Source organism: Lonchura striata, chromosome 2 (assembly GCF_050655825.1).
Source record: "Lonchura striata isolate lonStrDom1 chromosome 2, ASM5065582v1, whole genome shotgun sequence".
Classification (NCBI taxonomy): Eukaryota; Metazoa; Chordata; class Aves; order Passeriformes; family Estrildidae; genus Lonchura; species Lonchura striata.
The window spans coordinates 83,271,448-83,290,774 of record NC_140704.1 but is presented as its reverse complement, the minus strand read 5'-3'; the positions used below and the strand labels follow the sequence as shown (position 1 = coordinate 83,290,774).

The following is a 19,327-nucleotide window of genomic DNA, read 5'->3' as shown; positions in this document are numbered from 1 at the left end:
AACCAGGACTACCCAAATGATGCCAAAAATGCTAAAAACTCCCCCATTCCCTATGCTGGTCCCTATCTATATGTCTTTCACCTGAACTATGACTGTTAGACTCAAAGGACTCCAACATTTTTCAGTTCTAAGAAGGCAAATTAGTCCCCTAAATGTTCAGGTGCCTGTTGCAGTTCAATCAAACATCAAACACAGCCTCTTTATATTTTTGCATAAATAGCCATGTGCCAATCTTCACTTGGTGTTTTGAAAACTCTCTTCTACTAAGGGTTTTTTGTGTGGTAAGTCCTTGTGGAAAGCTGCTTTTATGGCAGGGCAATACATGGATGTTCCTGAATCAACTTATTTCACTGAAGGGAAAAAATCTGGAAGGTCTGTGAGGCAAGCCATGTGGGAAGGTCAGATTGATTGAACTTTTTCTTAGTTTCCATTGAGTGTGCTTTACACTTCTGCATAAAAACTTAAAAACCAATGCAGGAACACACCACCTTATCCTCCAGGTAAGGACTGAGAATCATAGCCCATGTGCTGAGGAACCTGCTTCTGTGGAGGGGCCACCTCCAGCAGTGCAGTGCTAGAAGCACAGCACACTGCAGAAGTCACCCTTCCCTGCTCTCCCTGTCCTTCATCTGTTTTAAATGAGACTTTTAAAGTGTTTAGAATGTGAGTAATATGTAACTTTTTAATTTCAAAAGGCCATTGTGGTTTTTTTGGTTTTTTTTTTTAACCTAAAGTTTACTATTACAGAAAATGTCACAGAATCAGATGGTCAGAGACTGAATATTCTCACTTTTAAGAAAAGAGTAATAGTTTATTGGCAGGGCACTCTCAAGGCACTTATACCACTACAACTCATAGCACCTGTTTTTAAGATTTCTAGGGATATCAGCACACGTTTTTTCTTTTCTCTCCCTATCAAAAAAAGTTTAACTGCACTTTTTAATGTGATTTTGGTCTTAAATTAATAATGGTTAAACTTATTATTTTGAAAATAGTCAACTATTTCATATATCAGTGGAAGCACACAATCACTTTTGCTGATGTCCATGAATGTTCCTGTCCTCACAAATAAGGATTTAGCAAGCTGAGATTCACTGACATACAGGCATGTGTCACTAAGCTATGAATCAAGCAATTGCTGATGCAATTAGAACTTAACCTTGGCCAACCTTACAAACTTATTATGAAAAATGGTACAAAATTAGTAACACAGACAACATAGCCAGAGAGTATTACATGAATCTAAAGCAGATGGCACTTCCCACTTCTTGCATCATTTAAAATAAAAGTCCAAGTCCAAGACAAGCTGCCTGTTTGCTCTTCTCTAATACTTTATTTGTTTTTTTATGTCTAAGGATCAGATTTGCTACAGAAGCTAAGCAGGAATTCTTGCTTTTGGTTTTTCCAGTTTAAAGTGTGCTCTTTCTAGACACATTCCATTTATATATTTTACTGCCAGTTTTAAAAATTAACTTGGAGACTTGAGACTCTATTCTGCTGCTTGTCAGAAAGATGATTCACGTGGCTAAAACCGATGCTTATCAGTTTCTCAATCACAGAATATTCTGAGATGAAACAGACACACAAAGACCAAAAAGTCCAGCTCTTAAGTGAGGGACCAAACCCACAACCTTGGTGTTATTAACACCATGCTTAATGCACTGAGCTAATTTGTTCAACTAAGTGATTTGAGAAGATAGGAAAAGACCAATGTAAAAATACAATAGCAAATCTTCATTTGGAGATGCTACAGGGTATGTAGATTTCTTTATGTCTTTGGTTAGCTTGAATTTAAAACAGAAGAGAAAGCCTCTGTTTTCCTCATGTGAAAGCTCAGTAGAGTTTTTAAGCTGTTGAGATTTTTCTTCTTTGCTTATTATAGTAATACATGAATTAAAGAAAACCAAAACAGCTTAGAAGCATCTCAGCGAAGACTGATTACTGCAATCATATTTTTCTGTGCTTGGATCTAGCTCCAAAATTGCTTTAGTCGATTTTCCCAAATCTATGAATGACTTTTAGTATATGAAATATCTTCATACAAGCCAACATTTTGTAAGTCTCAAAATTATCCTGTTTTAACTGAGACACAATCACTACCATCCAGAAGTGCTTTGGTCATAGGCTTTCTTCCTTTGTCCTGAGCAACTTGTTGAAAAGAAACTGCCTTTATTGTGGGGAGAAAGGTTGGGGCAGCCAGGAAAGCATGTTACTGCTTTAGCAATGACCATGTTGAAGTAGGACAAATTTTTAATGGATTACATTTTATTTTTATTTAGAGAGGAGGGGGATGGGGATAGCAGCAAACCCAGATTAGATTCTGATTCTGTCCCTTTTTTCCAGGGCAAAATTTTTAGTACACCCCAGTATAGTGATCTTGTTGGAACAAGACTGACTAAAAAAAAATACCTCATCTTGTCACAATCCACTCTGTAATTCCTAGTCTGGGATCACACTTATGTCTCAATTCTTATGGAGATTTTTAATGTGCATGCAGTGATCATGCATGTGGGAAGCTCCAAAGTATCAGTGGAATTGCTAGGAACTGCTGAAGTTTTCCCCTGTGCAATCTATGGCCTGTGCTCAGCAGCCTGACAGCAATAAATGGGCACAAAACAAATCACTCATGTGTCTTCGCCATCCAGTCTGCTATAGATTATTGCAAAAGTTAACCTATACTTAAATTCACTGGTTCCTAAAGTTCCAACCTTTTTCTCCTGGTGATGACAGTGATCCATCATGTAATTTTTAATCAAAGACAGTAAAAAGCAAAGAGGATATTTCCTCAAAGTAACTGCTGCCCTGTCATTTCTGGAACAACTGAGAATTACTCAAAAGGAAATAAACTTTCTCAGTATACTATTTCTCAGTAAACTAGTGAAAAGTTGAACAATGCTGTTTTATTGCCAAAGACAATGTGCATATTCTTCATGACACTGATGTTAAAAGATTCACTTAGTACAGAGGGCTTACCAGCAACACTATGAAATGCATTATGTTAGCATAATGTTATATAAATTACTTTTCTCTTCTGTCAAGCTGGAAATTTAATAAGATGTCAAAAATATGCAGAGACAGGCTTAGTATGTTGAATCCCTTTTCTTACAGCCACCAAGAAGCCAATCTCTGAAATAACAGGACACTTTTGACCCTGGCTCCATAGTGACCTTCCCTCCAGGAAGCTACTGGTGGCAGTAGCTGCCCTCAAAGAAGACAAGGGGAAGGAAGGCAGAGTACTATAGTCCAGATCACACCTGAAACAGCCAATCCAGGAATACTGTACTGACAAGGTGTACAGCAGCATTGGAAGCAGGATGAGAACATGGTTTTGAATCCCTTTGGCCAGCTTGGTTCTCAGTTGTTACTGCTACCTGTACAGGGGAATGACAGGAGCTGCTGCTGAGGACTTTGAAGACCTTCATAAGGATGTGGCTGGGTGATGACTGAGGGACCCAGAGCTTGAAGCTGTGAGTTCAAGTGCTTCAGCTCAGCCAGTCACTGGCACAGAGGAATGAGTGAGCCCCAGTGGGGAAGCAGCAGTGGGAAGCTGGTGCTGAAGCAATGAAGCATGAGTCAGGTGGGTGAAACAGGTTTGATATTTTCCATGAGTAGAGGCCACTGTTTGTGAGGAGCTGTGTGTGTAGACTGCAAATAGTCTCTATCGCAGCTGGAAATGTGGTGATTCATTGTGTTTACTGTGTTTCTTCCTTTTGGTACTCCTTATTTCATTGGGCTTTTTGTTTTCTGTTTCTTCCTGGGCTTTGACAGTCCATAGCAGATAGACATATCATCTTCCTTAGCCCTATATTTATGGCATGTGGAAAAAAATTCAGTGCCCTAAGTGTTATTTGTTTCTCTTTTTCATCCACCAAGCACCAGTGACCTGTATTTGTGTCTCTTGTAGCTAGCCTGTGATAGGCTTGCAGCTGCTGGGGAGTGCTTGCAGGTCCTAGGAGGCCGCCTGTCACTGGTCTCCTTCTCCGCTTCCTGCTAGGCAGGCTGTGTATCTGTGGGTCAGAGCAAAATAATCAGGACTTGAAACAGGTTCAAAAGAAACTTGAAACATAAAATTTGGCAACATCACCCAGGCAACTGGTGCTAGAATCTGACTAACTCCATTCCCTCAGGCGCTCTGCCAGTCTCTGCTGTGGCCTTTGCATATTTTCAGGCATAGACAAGTTAAAATACCAAAAAATATTTTGCAGTCTGTTACCATAAAATGCTGAAAGATTGTGTTCAGGCCTTTAATTCAGGACTTTAAAGCATTGTAAGCACAGACTCCTTTTTTTCCCCAGTGTCTGCAGACTGCAGACAACCTTTCAGAGGTTCTGAACTAAGCAGGGTCTACTTCCAGGCAAAGGCAAGAAACCTAGCTGACAGGTTTTCCAACTGTTGTTCCAAACACCTCCTTTCAGTAAGATGTCCCGCATAGAAAGTCCAGTTATGTCTTTCACCTGGAAATCTGACAGTTACACTTAAAACTTTCTTAAAATCTATTCTAGCTTAAAATAAAATACTGTATGACTAGAAAATAACTTTTTATCCAGCTGGCAAAGGCAAAAACTTTGACCAGCACTGGCGGCAGAAAAGCAAGTGAGTAACTAGAATAGCAGCTCTAGGGGATGCAGAAACGTTCCAAGCGAAGAAGTATGAGAGCCAAATGTACAAATGGGCCAAAAATTTTTAACACTGATTCAATAAAACAGCTTCAAATGTAAACATGCTTAAGGAGTGACCAGTCGAAATCAGTGAATTATATTAACTTGAATGCATAGATTCAGCTTATAAAATTAGCAATATCTAATCCCTGGCACAGAGCTGCCCCGGCTAGTGAGCCATAGCTGTAGGCATTTTTTATGACTGTAGCATGGAACAAAGCTAAATAACACAGTGCTTGCATACCAGTGGTGGAATAAGAGATATGATGGTCAAAACAAACTGTAGTGCTTGGAAGGCACATAGAGCTGGGGAATATAGCTGGAAGCCAGTTAAAGGGTAAGAGCCGGGGGCATTTGTATTTACCAGATAGATCGTGTACCTGCTCAGGCAGGAACTGAAATAGTCCTATTCTATTCTATTCTATTCTATTCTATTCTATTCTATTCTATTCCATTCCATTCCATTCCATTCCATTCCATTCCATATGCTGAACTGCAGCACATGTTGCTTTTGAGATACTAACGGCTTGATAATGAATGCTGCCCCCCTTTGAAGCCACTCAGATTTCACAGCAATTCAGGATATTGTCATTACACGTGCATTTCCCATTTTTCTGTGATGGAATGACGCCCTACTGGTGCTGATCCAATCCAATGCCTGTCAACCAACACATGCCTCCAAAGGCTGACACAATTACCTCCTCCCTCCCACCCTTTACAATTCTCATCTTTTTAGGATTTTACCTGCTCAATGCAGTGCACTGTCTGCATCTTCCTCCAGAATCTTCTGTTCCTTGTTGCTATGGTCCAGAGGTTTCAGCTCCGTAGAATGAGCCAGAGTTCTTGGAGAGGATGAAGTTAAAAGTCTTCCAAGTTAAATGGCTTTTATTGCTGTGGTTGATGCTTGAGCTGATATCCCATTTTTGTAGGCTCTCATAAACTGGCAAATCCTGTGTGTGCCTTTTTTAATGTTCACTTTGTGTCTGCTTGTGTATTTTCTTTGTTTCAGAGTACAGTTAGGGAGTTGGTCTCAGTTCGGTATAAATTGCTCTTACTAACCTCTTCCTCACAGATTAATTATTCAACAGAACTGGATGATGTCTAGCAGCATTAGAGAGTACTACCTGACAGTTTAATGAGGATGCTGGCTCCTGCCAGCTGACTTTTGGACTGTGAGATAAGTAGCAAAGGAATAGGTACAGAAAGAGTACACCAACAATGCCACCAAGAACTAACAAACAGCCCTACCAAGCACACCTTGTAGTCCTGCCAAACCAACCCAGAAGATACTGCTAGCTGATCATTACTACCTAACAGTAACACTGAGCTAACAACCTCAGGCATCCTGTCAACCTTGTCAAAGTTTTGCTCACACACCTGACTGAAAGAGATCAGTAGCATGTTTTGTTTCCAGGCAGGAGAGACCTGTGCTTGGAATCTGCTCCTTAATAGCCTGTTTTAAAAGCAATAAAAATTGTGTGGATGGGCAAGATACCAGCCCAAGAGAGCTCATCTCTTCTGCATCTCCTGTTGTACTTACAAATGAAATCTTAAGCCTACAGCTTAAGCAGTTTGAAGAATGGGTGAGGGAAACAAATGAAAAGTCATTAACTAGATGTGAAGTGACCTTACCTATTAAAGTATGAAATACAGCAGCTACAGCGCCAGCCACAACCATGCACAAAACTGCTTTGGTCCTGTCTCTCTTGCTGTTCACAAACACCAGACCTACATTTTTGAAGTCACTCATCGGACCTGTGAAGAACTTCATCAGAGAGTATGCCAGCCCATAGCTGGCCAACATTTCCACAGCATCTTCTTTGACAGCAGCAATGCCCCTGTTCAATGCCTGTTGAAACACAGAAAGAGCAAATGATGTAGCGTATATGGAATGGGTACCAAACACTTTCTCCTGCATCTGGTTTCTGAAGGAACAAGAAAGTTTAGCTGTCATTGTTTCCACCCAAAGCTAGACTTTATTTCTCTGGATTCAGCAACAATAACTTGTGACCTGTGGCACAGGCAAAATAATTCAATATAGACTAAATTCAAGTCAAGTAGACTCAAAGATAAGATAAGTATTTACTTCTGAAGAATATAATGGAACTTCTGCCATACCAGAAGTCAGTTTCTTTCCTTTTTAGAGTAATTTAATGACTTGCTAATAGGAATGGATAATACAAAACCACTGAAATATTGCTCTGAGGTTTCAGCCATGATTTAATCAGAGCATAATCCTTGCAGGTCAGGCAAAAGTTCTGACATACACTCAAAGTTGAGGAGCTATAAAATTTTTTCTGTGTAACAAACTTATCAGAACATTCCATGTAGTTGTTGCAAATAGCTGATGTTAGTCTATGAAGTTCATTGTTTAATGAGGTCAAATATGCACACAATTAAACATAACTGATCTCCTTTCATGTAGCTGACATATAAATATTTATGTATATAAACATTTGTGTTTGCATTTGATACCATATTCATTTATATCCTCTTGTAGGACATTTAAAAATAACTACAGCACATATCTTTCAAGACATTTTCAGGAGCAGCTAATTTACTAATTTATTCTAGGTCTGTGTTTAGGAAATTAGGAAATTCTGCCAATTAATCACTGAGAATTAGATGGATTATTTTTATAACTAAGGTAGATGTAAAAAAGATGTGTAACATTCCTTCAGATTCCAGCTTGAACCAAAATGCTTCTAAAGTATTGAATAAAAATGACAGAATGATAAATTTTATCTGCAGTGTGACAACATCAATCATCTGGTACACCCAGAAAACTGTTAAAACAATATTAGATTCAAAAAGCATGAAGGATGAAATATGATTTGTTTTAACAAGTATTTCATTCCTATGGGTTACAGCTGATGTGTGTTGACAGGGCCTTGGCAGTGAGGCCAACCAGGAACATCTCACCAAGCCACCACCCAAACCTCACTGACACACAGTTCAAATACCCCTTTATCTGAATGAACAAACCAGCTAGAGTATCATCAGGTAATTGTGGCAAAGTCCTTCCGTTTCAAATGTAAGCATAAGCTTTTTATTGCAGTTATTTGACTTTGTCCTTCCAAAGATCATACAAGCAAGCAACTCCTATTGACTTGAAAAGAACCCGCGTCCCTGAAGTAGAAATGAGCCTTTTCCTATTGTTCTTTTCCACTCCTTCTATAAGACATTCTTAATTTTTGAAACTAAACCTGCATTATGAACAGAGCAAAAAAATGTATAAAATACCAACTTCTCCACCTTTGATAACTGCCAAATCTCTCTTTTAATGTGCTCTGACCTGGATGCCTGAAGCTCCAAATGTTTTCATCTGTTTTGCTCCAGTTTGTTCCTTCCTGAAAACACCATGTGTTAGATATGGAATAACTGCAGCTGCTATGTGTAACTTTTCCTGGGATATAGGTAATTCCATATAATTTGATATCAGTTCAAATTATATTTAATCTGCTGATGCCAAAAGCACTAGTGTGTGCACAAAAGTGTATTCAAACAATTTGTGAAAGACTGTGGCCTCTGAAATGAATAGTCAAGTGTAGTTGTCTTTTGTGATGATACTTGTGATGTAATCAATTGAAGTAATCCGTTTCAAGGTGTATAGAGTTACAACCTTCTAATCTGAATTTGCTAAAAAGATGCCTAATCTCCTAATTGCTGTTGCCAGTAATAGACAAAATAGCCTTAAATTATGCCAAATAAAATGTTCCTTATCATGGCTCTTCCCTTCTTTTTTATTCTGTCAAGAATGAAATATTTCTGGCAGCTTCAATTTAAATAGAAACAGCTAACCAATATCAGGCAGGAAACTTTAGAAACTTCTCATCACATGTAAACAGCTGAATTATTTTCAGCAGTTTCACAAGCACAAGTGCTTCCTTCATGCTTTGTACAACTACAGAATACCAGAGTCTGTGGAGGACGTTAATCCACTTCTGACAAGGTCATGGGATAAACATAGCTTTAAGAAATGACATTTTGTCAAAAGGCATGGCACTATGATCCCTCTGCAGAGAGACCTCTGCCTAGCACAGACCTCATGCCATTGAAAACAGCTCGCTATGACTATGGCCCCGGGGTAACTAAGTTTTTCCATCTAAAGTAGGACAGACAGAAAGACTTAATCACTCCTCTTTCTCTCACTCTCTGGTTTTACTGATCTCTTTTGAATGAACAAATGACAGCCAAGTAGATAGCTTCTGAGTAATCTTCCCTGGAGACACCCTGTGTACCAGGTAAGGTAAACTGCAAAATCCAAAAGGGACTTCTGTAAGAGATATGCTGCTATTAATTTTATTCCTGTGGAACATGTGGCTGACATGATGAAATACTCTAGAGGCTAGACCTGAAAAAGCAGTCCTTTTAAATACTTCTTTGGAAAGATCCTTAGGAAAGGAACAGTCAATAGGGCTCTGTTTAGGGATGGTTTAGCTTCTGCAGCCTCTTCCTTTTTCACTTTAAGATGTCAATATAAAACTCTTCATCCTCAGTTTTCAAACTCCGTATGAAAACTTGCATAGCTTTTCTACCCTATGTATTTCCAAATATTTCTGCTGCTGAAGCTGTTGATGTCATATTTGATATTCTAAAATTCACAAGAAATCCCAGATAACTGATAAAGCTGCTTTGGTGTGCAGCATGAAAGACACAGACACTTGATCTTTCATGGCACGCCAGTCATGCAGTTAGCAATCTTCCAGTCTAATTTCCTGTCAGGTTTCCAATTAAATCTGTCATAAAGGAAATCAATATAAACCAGGGCAAGGCCTCCATTTTTTAATATGACTCGATTTTGAACCCTTTTTGTGCGAACAGAAATCAATAAGGAAAGCTCACCAGTAGTATCTGTATCACAAGAAAGCATACGTCTACAAAGATTTGTGTAACTTGTTGGTGAAGTCACACAGAACTAGATAGCAATAATACTAATGACAATATTTAACACAGCATGTTAGCTTTATCATACACACTTCAGGTGTCATCCTACTTTGAACTGGCTTATTCATAACCTATTTGATGGGATAACTTGGCAATCCAGATGCTGGCAGACAGATGTTGATGACATCACCTTCATCTGAGTTCCTAAAGAACCATTAATCTAGTATAGTAGCAGGTGAAAATGTCATAGTAAAGTGCAATTCATCAAATGTGATTAAAACAAAGCCATAGATATTGCTGACCCTTCTCCTAGGAATAACAGAAAAAAACCCCACAGAATACTTCTACGCAGAGCACAGTCTGGTAGACACATGGACAGGTTAGCTGAAGTAAATCATAGTCCTAGAACACTTCTCAAAAGGGCAGGCACCAAGATATACAGTTACTTCTATGCATTGTCTTCTGTAACATATTTGTTACCATTAGAAAGATGAAATATTTGCTAGAGGACCACTAAACCTTTTTTTAATGAATAATTGTGTGCTGTCTTTAATGTTCACTAAAAGCAGAGAGGACCAGCATTTTTAAATTCCCATCCAAAAGGTTCAAGTCAGAGGAATATCAAATACACTTAACAACACTGGAAGCCAGTAACCATGTTTTTACAATTGGGTACTGCAGCTGGCTTTAGCCTCTTAGAAGGAACCTATAACCTTTATCAAATTTCTAGGACACGCATAATGGATGAATCCAAAAGGTGTTTCCATGCAAAGGCAGTGAGTTGAAAAGCGATAGTTGTGAGAAAAATGTCAAAGGTTTAGCTTGTCCTATTTTGCACGAACTTTTAGCACTATTCACTAATGTTGGCAGAAAAGGTTTGTTTCCAATCTATGGCTACACATCTCTATTGCCAAAAATTCAAAGGCTGTCTCTTAAGCTGGCTCGATAGAGTTTGACCATAACTCACATGATCCTTCATTCCCAGAGACTACTGGATATTTTACTTTGTATTGATTTAAAAGTATTAAATTTTTTTTTTTAAATCCACCAGGAAAGCAACATCTATTGTACAAGTTTTCTTCTGTTTTTAAAACCAATTATTACGTACACACTACCTACATTTCACTAACTATGCAACATTTTCTACTTCATTTGAAGTTAAATACTGATTGTACAGTCAATACTTTACCCCAGTGCACATGTTTTAAACAGGAGGATGTAAAATCCAAGAATTTTGGTCAATACTCAATTTTGCTTATCCCAGAAAAGCAGACTGTGACATACTGGAAGCTGGCATGTTCCTACAGCTCGTTTGAAATTGGGATTCTGCCTGAGATGTTTTCAAGTCTGTTCAGGCTAGTTATCTACTTACAGGTGACATAAAAAACCTGCTCAATTTGGCAGTATCTTAGTCAAATGTATGTTTGGTTCAGCAAACATTTGTAATGTTTTACTCTTCCCTGTACAAATCTTCCTACATGGTATTCCCTGAGAAAATGGAAGAGAACCAAAGTATCCAGTTAAAGGGCAAGTTGATGTAGGGGACAGTCATCTCCTGTGTCAAATAATCTCTCTCCTCATGACTCTTGGCTGAGTTTTCATTTACTAAATCCTGTCACATTGAAATCTTCTTCATCAAATGTACCAGCTGGCTCTGGCTGTTCTGCCTTCCCCCTGTCACCACTGCAGGGGCTGTGCTGCCAGAAGGATGGACACCTGACAGATCTTGTGCTCTGAAAGCATGCCATCATTGGATCACTGTGCAGGTGTTACCTGAGCACTATTGCAGCTGCATCTCTGCTTCTGGATGGGTTTCTCATAAACAGAGGAGACCCCACAGACAATTTGAGATAAACAGGCAGTTTTTCCCTCCGACACAGGTTATGTATAAGACTTCCACAGACACAGGTATAGAAGAGAGAGAAAACCGGGGAAAAATAACACACACATATTTATTCGGGCTAAAGAAGATTGCCCAAACATACTGTATGAAGAGAGCCCTGCAATGATAGAGGGAGTCATACCCTGTATCTTGAAAATTATGACTAAGGATTGTATACTCTTTTCAGTCTTTTTGGGAGGAGTTGATATTTGTTTTGTTTTGTTCTGCAGCACTTTTACCCTAATTCATGATCTCTAATTTTGGGTCAGCATCTGTTGTAGCCCATGAGTCAGATGTCTGAAATGCCATCTGAGGTCAATTCCTATTAGCCCACTATTAAAATATTTCACTTTCCTGCTGCTCTCCCTACTAAAGGTAGCTGTCACCCTTGGCCACAGTGCTCTAAGTGCTAACATTGGTTCAACCAGAGAAACAATTCCATTCCTCAGCAAGAGACCAGAGCTCTGAACACCACAGGAGGGAAGACAAAATGCCTGTCCTGAGACAGGAATGCCTCAACATCCCTGTGGTATGTGGCCTGTCTCTGGAGAGGATATCCAGGGCAAGTGTCACATTTTATCTTTTAAAAAAGATAGTGCACAAAGACCCATCAATTCAATTTACTCTGCCTGCTTAAGCAATGAGAATATGGCCTAGAAGAAGAAAGCTCATATACTGTATGGAACAAAAATCAATCCATGAAAACTAGAATGCCATTGGTTGCAATGGAAACTAGAATGCAATTGGTTGCAACTTTTCCCCCATTCACCTCCCTGAGCAACAAAGAAAAGCAAGAATGAACATCTTTGCAAGGTTCTTATTGTAACAGAAATGCCTGTGACCATGGTCAGGATCTGTTTTACTTGCTGACATTAGCCATTTGCTGCCCAATGTCTATGCTGTGTGTCCTGGGAGAAGTTTAAATAAATACCCTAAATCCAAAATAACATAGTTCTAGATCACTTGAAGCTCTCACTTGATCTGGGATGCACCAGGGAACTGTAGCTTTAAACAGGCAGGGCCAGGAGATACAGGAATAACTAGAGCAGCAGTGGCAACAGTCACATCAATGAAAATGGAAAATCCTTCACAGTGCAAGAAATTAAGGCAGAGGAGGACATCTCTGGGAGCTGGAGGAGCAGCTATGGAACACTGCCCCAGGGCACCTACTGCCAGTGTGTAGGTTAATGAAAAACAGGTTACAGCACAATGAGGCAGAGAATAATACAGAAATCACAGATGGTAGTGGTGCACAGGAAAGAAACGAGACTCAGTGAAGCCAAAAAGTGGCCCATTTCATATTACATTTGACAAAGTTCCAGAATATTTATGACAGGGAGCAATGTTGGAGAGGTGAATCAGCTGCTGCAGATGGTTGCCTCCCTGTGGGATGTGGAGAACACTGATCCCGAAGCCAAGGGAGCTATGAGCCATGACTGTGGGGAGCCCTTCAGGACACACATCCTTGTGTAGAACAGGGATGCCTGACACCAGCATGAAGACCTAAACCGCTGTCATTTCTACTGATGTCTACAGAGAAACATGACTCCTAAGGTGAGAACATAAGCTTTGACTTTTCCTGGCCTTTTTTAGGCAAGCAGTGCTTCTAGGGGAACAGAACAAAAGCAACGTCAGAGATATTCCTCTCTGATACCTCCTTGAATTGTGACTTTCCTGGTATCCTCCGACTGATGCTACTCAATTGTCCAGAATTATTCAAGGGGAAACATGCAAGAGAATGCTTTGTTCCCAAAGCAGTGTGCAAGCTTTTCATTCAGGTCTCCCTGGAGCTAATCTGCAAAGGTGAGAAGCATATGGGATTATGTTACAAAAGCATGGCAAAGTCTGGGCTGAGGTTATTTGTATTCAGATCTTCACGCCAAAGACTCATTCTCCTCTCAAAAGCTGTTTCTAAGTCTAGGAGTACAGACAAATAAAATAGAGACACAAACTGAGAATGCCCAGTGGAATAAGTATAATTTCTTCACCAAATTCCATTTTGATTACTTTTAAATTATATAAAACACTGGGGAGGATACAAATGCATATTGTATCTACACACAAAGAGTATTTGCCCTAATCAGAAGTAATAGAGTATCTACAGGAGTGCTCCTTCTTTTGTTTTTATTTCCCCACTGAAATAGGCTCTGTTCTCTTTCACACATTATATCCCCAAAGTAAGCTGATTTACTATCAGTCACACATTTCATAAAATAACTTTTTCTCATGTTTATAAATTAAATCTCTGCAAGGACTGATATAAGACTTGTTTGTATGTACACGGCAAATCTAATCCACACAGGTCCCTCACCTGTCAGTCTCTCACAACTCTGGCATATTGCCTTTTTATTAGCACTCAGTCTTTGCTGAAGTACTGCTCATGGCTCTCTTATCCTGAAATGGAGAGTGCCACTTTCTCCACGATTACACCTCACTAGGCTCCAAAGTATACAGACAGCTTCAGGTTGGAAGCGGCCCTAGGGGCCACCTTAGAGCACTGCCCCAGGCTGAACATCTGGGAGATGTTGTGGAGACCCCACACCTTCCCTAGACACCCATCTGAGAGGCCACTCTCATCCTGAACTTTAACATGTCATCAAAATTGGCATCTGAAGGTCCACATCTGCCTCCCTTGCACATTAAAGTTTGCTAGCATCAGCCTAAGTCCACTTCCCACATGTTCCTTTCTTTCCCTGAAAGCTCTTTCATTTCATCGTTCAGTAGCACTTCTCCTCACTTTCACCAAAGATCCTGTCCTCCACCTGTGTTTAAAATTACCTGTGTTTTTACCTCATAGTAAGAATATATTTAGCTCCACTTGTCTTCTAATTTTCACCCCTCCTGTTCATTTTTTTTTCAGTAATTTAGATGTTGTTTGTTTATTTTGTATTTCTACATTCATGCCTTGCATATGAAGCCAGGCCTCTGCTTTCACATGTTTTCACATAAGCAGCTTTCTTAAGTCATATTTTCACATCAGGTTGCCTGACACACACAAACACAAGATCCTGTATGTAGTGTAAGTCCATTTTTTCCCCTTAAAAAATACTCAAACAGGAAAAGAAAAAATCCAAGCAAACACTTCAACATGTCTGCAAAAGTACTTTCGACAGATGAAGGATTATGGAAAATTAATGAGGTTTGTCCCTGGCTTTTCAGATTTTTAAAAACATTTTCCTTAAATCTTTCAAATATAAAAAAATCTTGATTTGGTGAAAATTTCTGAAATTTGGCAGAAGCTATCAAAAATGACTTTAAACCAGACCAAAACTTGGCCAAGCACCCACAAAATATAGGTTCAGTAAAACTTGTTAAACTACTTTAATTGCACAGAAATCTTGCCTATATTTCAGCTCTGCTGTGTGCTCCTGGGCATCAAGCTTAAAGCAGGTCAAGCATAAACACACAGCAGAGACCACACAGGTTCAAGTCCTTAAGGAACCAGGAGACAAGAACACTACCTATGTTTGCTCAAAGCAAAGTGCTATATTTCTCTTTCCAAATAGCAGTACCCTACTATGAATTCTTTCTCTCAGAAATTGTGAGGTGATTGATTCTCCTATTTTACCTCTTTTAGAAAGGACCCTAGTGACGACATCAGTAAAATTTACTTTTATTGTTTAATTTTTCTCATTTCTATATACTTTCCACTCTTTATTAATGATTCAGAGCCCATGTCCTCCTGCGTGGAAGACAAATAATTGAGATATCCTCTCAATTCCCTGTCTGCATGGATTTTAAGGGATGCATTATTTACACCCAGCAAACTGTGTGATAGGCGACAATAAAATTCCAGGCCATCAATACTACAGCAAAACCTTTTATTATCACCACATGTACTACCCTACCAATTCATGGCTTCTTTAGAGATTAGCCTACTGCTGCTGTTGTTTCAAATTACTGATTTTGCCAGAACTGGTAGTCAGCTGGGAGAGGTGATTTGCTTCACTGGAGTATGGTCATGCAAACAGGTATTTTGAGGTTTTGTGTAAAGTAGAAGAACAAATTTGTTACTCAAAAGTTGAAAGTGTGAGAATTAGGGGGAGCTATCTTTTGTTATCTGCTCTTTGCTCCTTTCCTCCCCTAATGTGTTTCGAATTCATCAGTAGCCAGCAGCAGACCAAAATAAGTGTACTCACAAACTGCAACTCTTCTGCTATCTGTGAAGCTAGGCAAAATATGCAAAGCAACTGAGTTTCTGCCATTTAATTAACATTTCTTGCACATGATGAAAGACTAAAGCAAACCAAAGCAAGTCTGCAGGTTTTTTTCATTTAGCATGAGTAAATGTTCTCTCTCTCACTGCACACAGGAGAGGTAAGGAGCCTGCTTGAGTAAATGCGTAAAATTCTTGACTTATCCAATGACTGGGCTTAGGAGGAAGCCTAAGTACTGCAGTATGTCAAAACCCCCTGAACGTAAAATACATGTCAAAGCTACTGTGATTACAAAAAATACACATAAGCATCAAACAAGGCTTCTGTGCCTGACTTTGGAAGCTGGAGTATGACCAGCTGTCCCCAAACACGTAGCACAGCCCCACCTTTACATGTACTCAGTGCACCATGCAATTATCTGCTGTCCATTAGCTTACTCTTGAAGCATTTATCTGCCCATGTGGCCCAGCAGGGACTTGTTACTTATGTTCCAGAGCTTTGCCCATCCTCAGCTGAGCAGAACATATTTGGGGTCTGATATTTTCCCCAGCTGTTGTGTCGGGAGCAGGGAGCACGGCTGGTTAAGGGCTGTCATTAAGCAGCTGCTCCCTCCAGCACGCTGTCAGCTGGGCAAAGCACAGTTTCAACTACACAAAGCTGAGTTTGTTAGGTGTGAGTGCCTGCGACTGCAAGAGTAGAGCTGCCAGAATAGCTCATGTCTTAATTGCTTAGAAGCTACAAATAGAGGGCATCCAGATCACCAGCCTAAACACAAATTTGTTTTCTCTGATGGAAACACCCATCATAAATAAAGTCCACAACAACAGAAGAAAAACCTTTCATTTGTATCTGTTTTATTTTTCTCTTCCCTTCTTATTCTTTGTAGCAGCTTTATTAGGATGAGATTAAAGTTACTCAGTAGACTTGAAAACAAATTGTGGATAGTGGCTGTGGTTTCATCTCTCTAAAGCCAGTGCAAACACATTTTAAAGTATTTCCAGTTCTTACAGAACTTTCCAGTATCTGCAGAAAGTGAAAGTCCCACTAAATCAGTAATTTCACCTCTAGAATTTAACCTAATGTATCTGTTGAAAATAATGGAAAGCAGATAGTAAGGACATGGGGCAGAGGAAGACAGAAAGGAGAAGACGTAGTCTTTCCCCAAAGTAAAATTTTCCCTCAGAAAATCTAGCGTTCTCTGTCCTCAGCCTAAGTTTTGAGAACCTTGGACTCCTTGCCTGGTTCCTGCAAGTGTTGTTGACAGGATTGGCTAACATTTCCTTTTAAAAATAGCTCAGCTGGTTCGCTCAGTATCCAATGACACCAAGTCAACAAGTAAACCCACAATGAAATTATTGCACATGGTTTTTTCCAGACAGTGGCTATATGGAGCACAAGTAGCAAACAAGTTTCTCTAGAAATCATGCACTCTTTTTGAAACACCTAGTCCTTCACAAGGGGAAGCACAGTAATATAAGCAAGGCTGAAATACCCTTCTGACCTAGAAGAGTGGGATGCCATGGGAGAACCTGATTACTGCTGCTTATGTTATCTCATGGTGCCTGGGAGCCAAATTGCTGCTCTGTGACAATGGAAATAAGGTGAAATACCACTTAATTTGAAATGCAATCAAGCTAGATATGTCCTGTCCTTACTGGATTCAATGAAAAAGGGGAGACGTGGAAAATGTATCAATGCCTGAAACTTTTCCACTGTACCTCTTGGTACCACATAAGTTTATAGAGGGAGTCAATAAAATATTCTTTCTGAATATGCTGGTACACACAGACCACAGAGACAGGGGTCCACTGGAGTAATCTTTTAAATGCCTGGCAATAATTAATTGGCTAATACCTTCAGCAAATCCCTAGCTAGTGCTTCTACCCAGAATCCTTAAGTGGTACCTAGGCAGTCTTCTCCACAGAGAAAGAGAGCCTTAGAAGCATCTACGGAGTTGTAGTAAATCTTGTGACTTTGATTTCTATGTGTCCAGCAAGGGTGAGCCTTAATCAGAAGTGCAGTCACAAGTCAATTTGTGAGTGTTCTTGACAATACCCTGAATGCGTGTTACAGTTTGATGCTTAATCTAATTTCAAAGGTGTCTATCCCTGGGTTCACAGAACACAAATTAAAAAAAAAAAAAGCAACAAAAAACCAAAAATCCCAAAACCCCACCATCTTCCAGCTAAAGAGGTGACCAGACATACTATGGATGGCTTCCTCCACTGAGGAACTGCCGAGTGTTCCCACAATAATTCTTAAATTGGGTTTTGCTAACAGCATTTCTACCAACTTCTTCTGCAGTAGAATATTTGCCACCATGACACCCCCGACAAGCTCAATGCTCTCTTAGCCACCAAACTTAACTCCAAGCTTAAAACTGTCTTTGCTGACATCCTTTCTCATACTTTAATTCCTGATGCAGTAATCCCTCCTTGCTAAAAGTGATTCTTTCAATTGCAATGAACATTTTTCCATCACCCTGCCCCCTTTAACTCCTCAACTAGAATTGCACAAGTAAAACTTACTCAGTTTCATTTGTTTTATACAGGCATGAGTATAAAATATTATTAAGTATTTTTAAGTTCAGGAAAAACACTGAGGAATTCTCAAAGCTTAAGTGAAACTGATCTTGGTACACCATAGTGCAACAGGTAATTTTGCCTAATAGGTTCTTTATCTGAGTCACAGGTTTTAAATAATGGGTGTCTTTACTCTGGGATTTCAAAAGTGGTAAGAAATGCAGTGAAGGTAGACTATCTACCATTCTTTCACAGCACTACTCTACACTGTGCTGAGGTTTCATCAGGAGAACAACCTCCTATTGCAGTGTTCCTGGCCCCCAGACCAGCCTTATTCTACTTTCTGAGTCATTTATCCCTCTATTTCCACAAAGTCAAATGAGTTGCAAGCTCTTCTCTATCTTCTCCATACGTGAGGTTTTTTGTTCTCTTGCTGATGAGCAGGGAAGTACACAGGATGTAAAACAGTAATTCAGAACAGCTATAATTTATCTCTGAGTTGCTCCAATGCAAAATACAAAATTGGCTTCAGATGGGCATCCTGCCAAGATTCTTAGGCAGGGAGAGAGAACTGTCACACTATTGCCATTATGGGGGTTGAAAAATTGAGCTGGCTGGCTTTGATAGCATAGCACAGCTTGTAACCTGAGTGAATACTTCACTACATTTCTCTGTCTACAAGAAAAACAGGTTATAATTTATCCTTTACTGAATCTTGAAAGCCGAAGAACAAAATATGGCTGTTGGGCTTGCTTAGTCAAGGCCTGCAAGGCAGTTGGGCAAAAGCATTAAGTGCTCCCAAAACAGCCTCTGAAATGTGATGATGCTAAGGCTACCAACTTGCATGGCAGTGGTATACACCCTAGGGGTAAATATAATGCTGAAGCTCTTGTAGGGGTAGTGTGTAACACCAGATTGCAAACACTGCAGACACGTGAATGAAGCCAACAGTAAACAGCAATCCCAACAGAACTCTGCTTTTTCTACTTGCATGGTAGAAAAATTGAAATTAGGATATGCACAGACACTGGTGGAGCACTTCTGGGACCTAAGTGCCAGGAAGGCACTAAGACTACCATACCTTCAGATGCAGGTTGGGAACAAATAAGCCCATGCTGATCTTGACAAATAAATTTTTTCTGACATCAGGGAAATGAGGTCCTCAAACAGACCTTGCAGAGTTGTACTGGGAGCAAGCATCTGCAGTATTTTGAAGCAGCT

At 39.7% G+C, this 19,327-nt stretch overlaps 1 protein-coding gene and 1 long non-coding RNA gene across 3 annotated transcripts in view; one reads left to right on the top strand and one right to left on the bottom strand.

The window, feature by feature from the left end:
• Positions 1-19,327, bottom strand: part of ANKH (ANKH inorganic pyrophosphate transport regulator) — a 105,993-nt gene that overhangs the window by 44,024 nt on the left and 42,642 nt on the right. For both annotated transcript variants that reach the window (XR_014952782.1, XM_021528938.4), the window contains exon 2: positions 6,291-6,507. Coding sequence is in view for 1 of the 2 variants with exons in the window: in XM_021528938.4 (XP_021384613.1) it covers positions 6,291-6,507 (217 nt within the window). In the remaining variant the exon portion in view is untranslated. The remainder of the gene's footprint in view (positions 1-6,290; positions 6,508-19,327) is intronic.
• LOC146768317 (uncharacterized) overlaps positions 6,504-19,327 on the top strand; it is a 37,273-nt gene continuing 24,449 nt past the window's right edge. Inside the window, exon 1 of the long non-coding RNA XR_014952784.1 lies at positions 6,504-19,327. This exon is cut by the window's right edge and continues 22,510 nt beyond it. This is a non-coding gene — a long non-coding RNA (uncharacterized LOC146768317).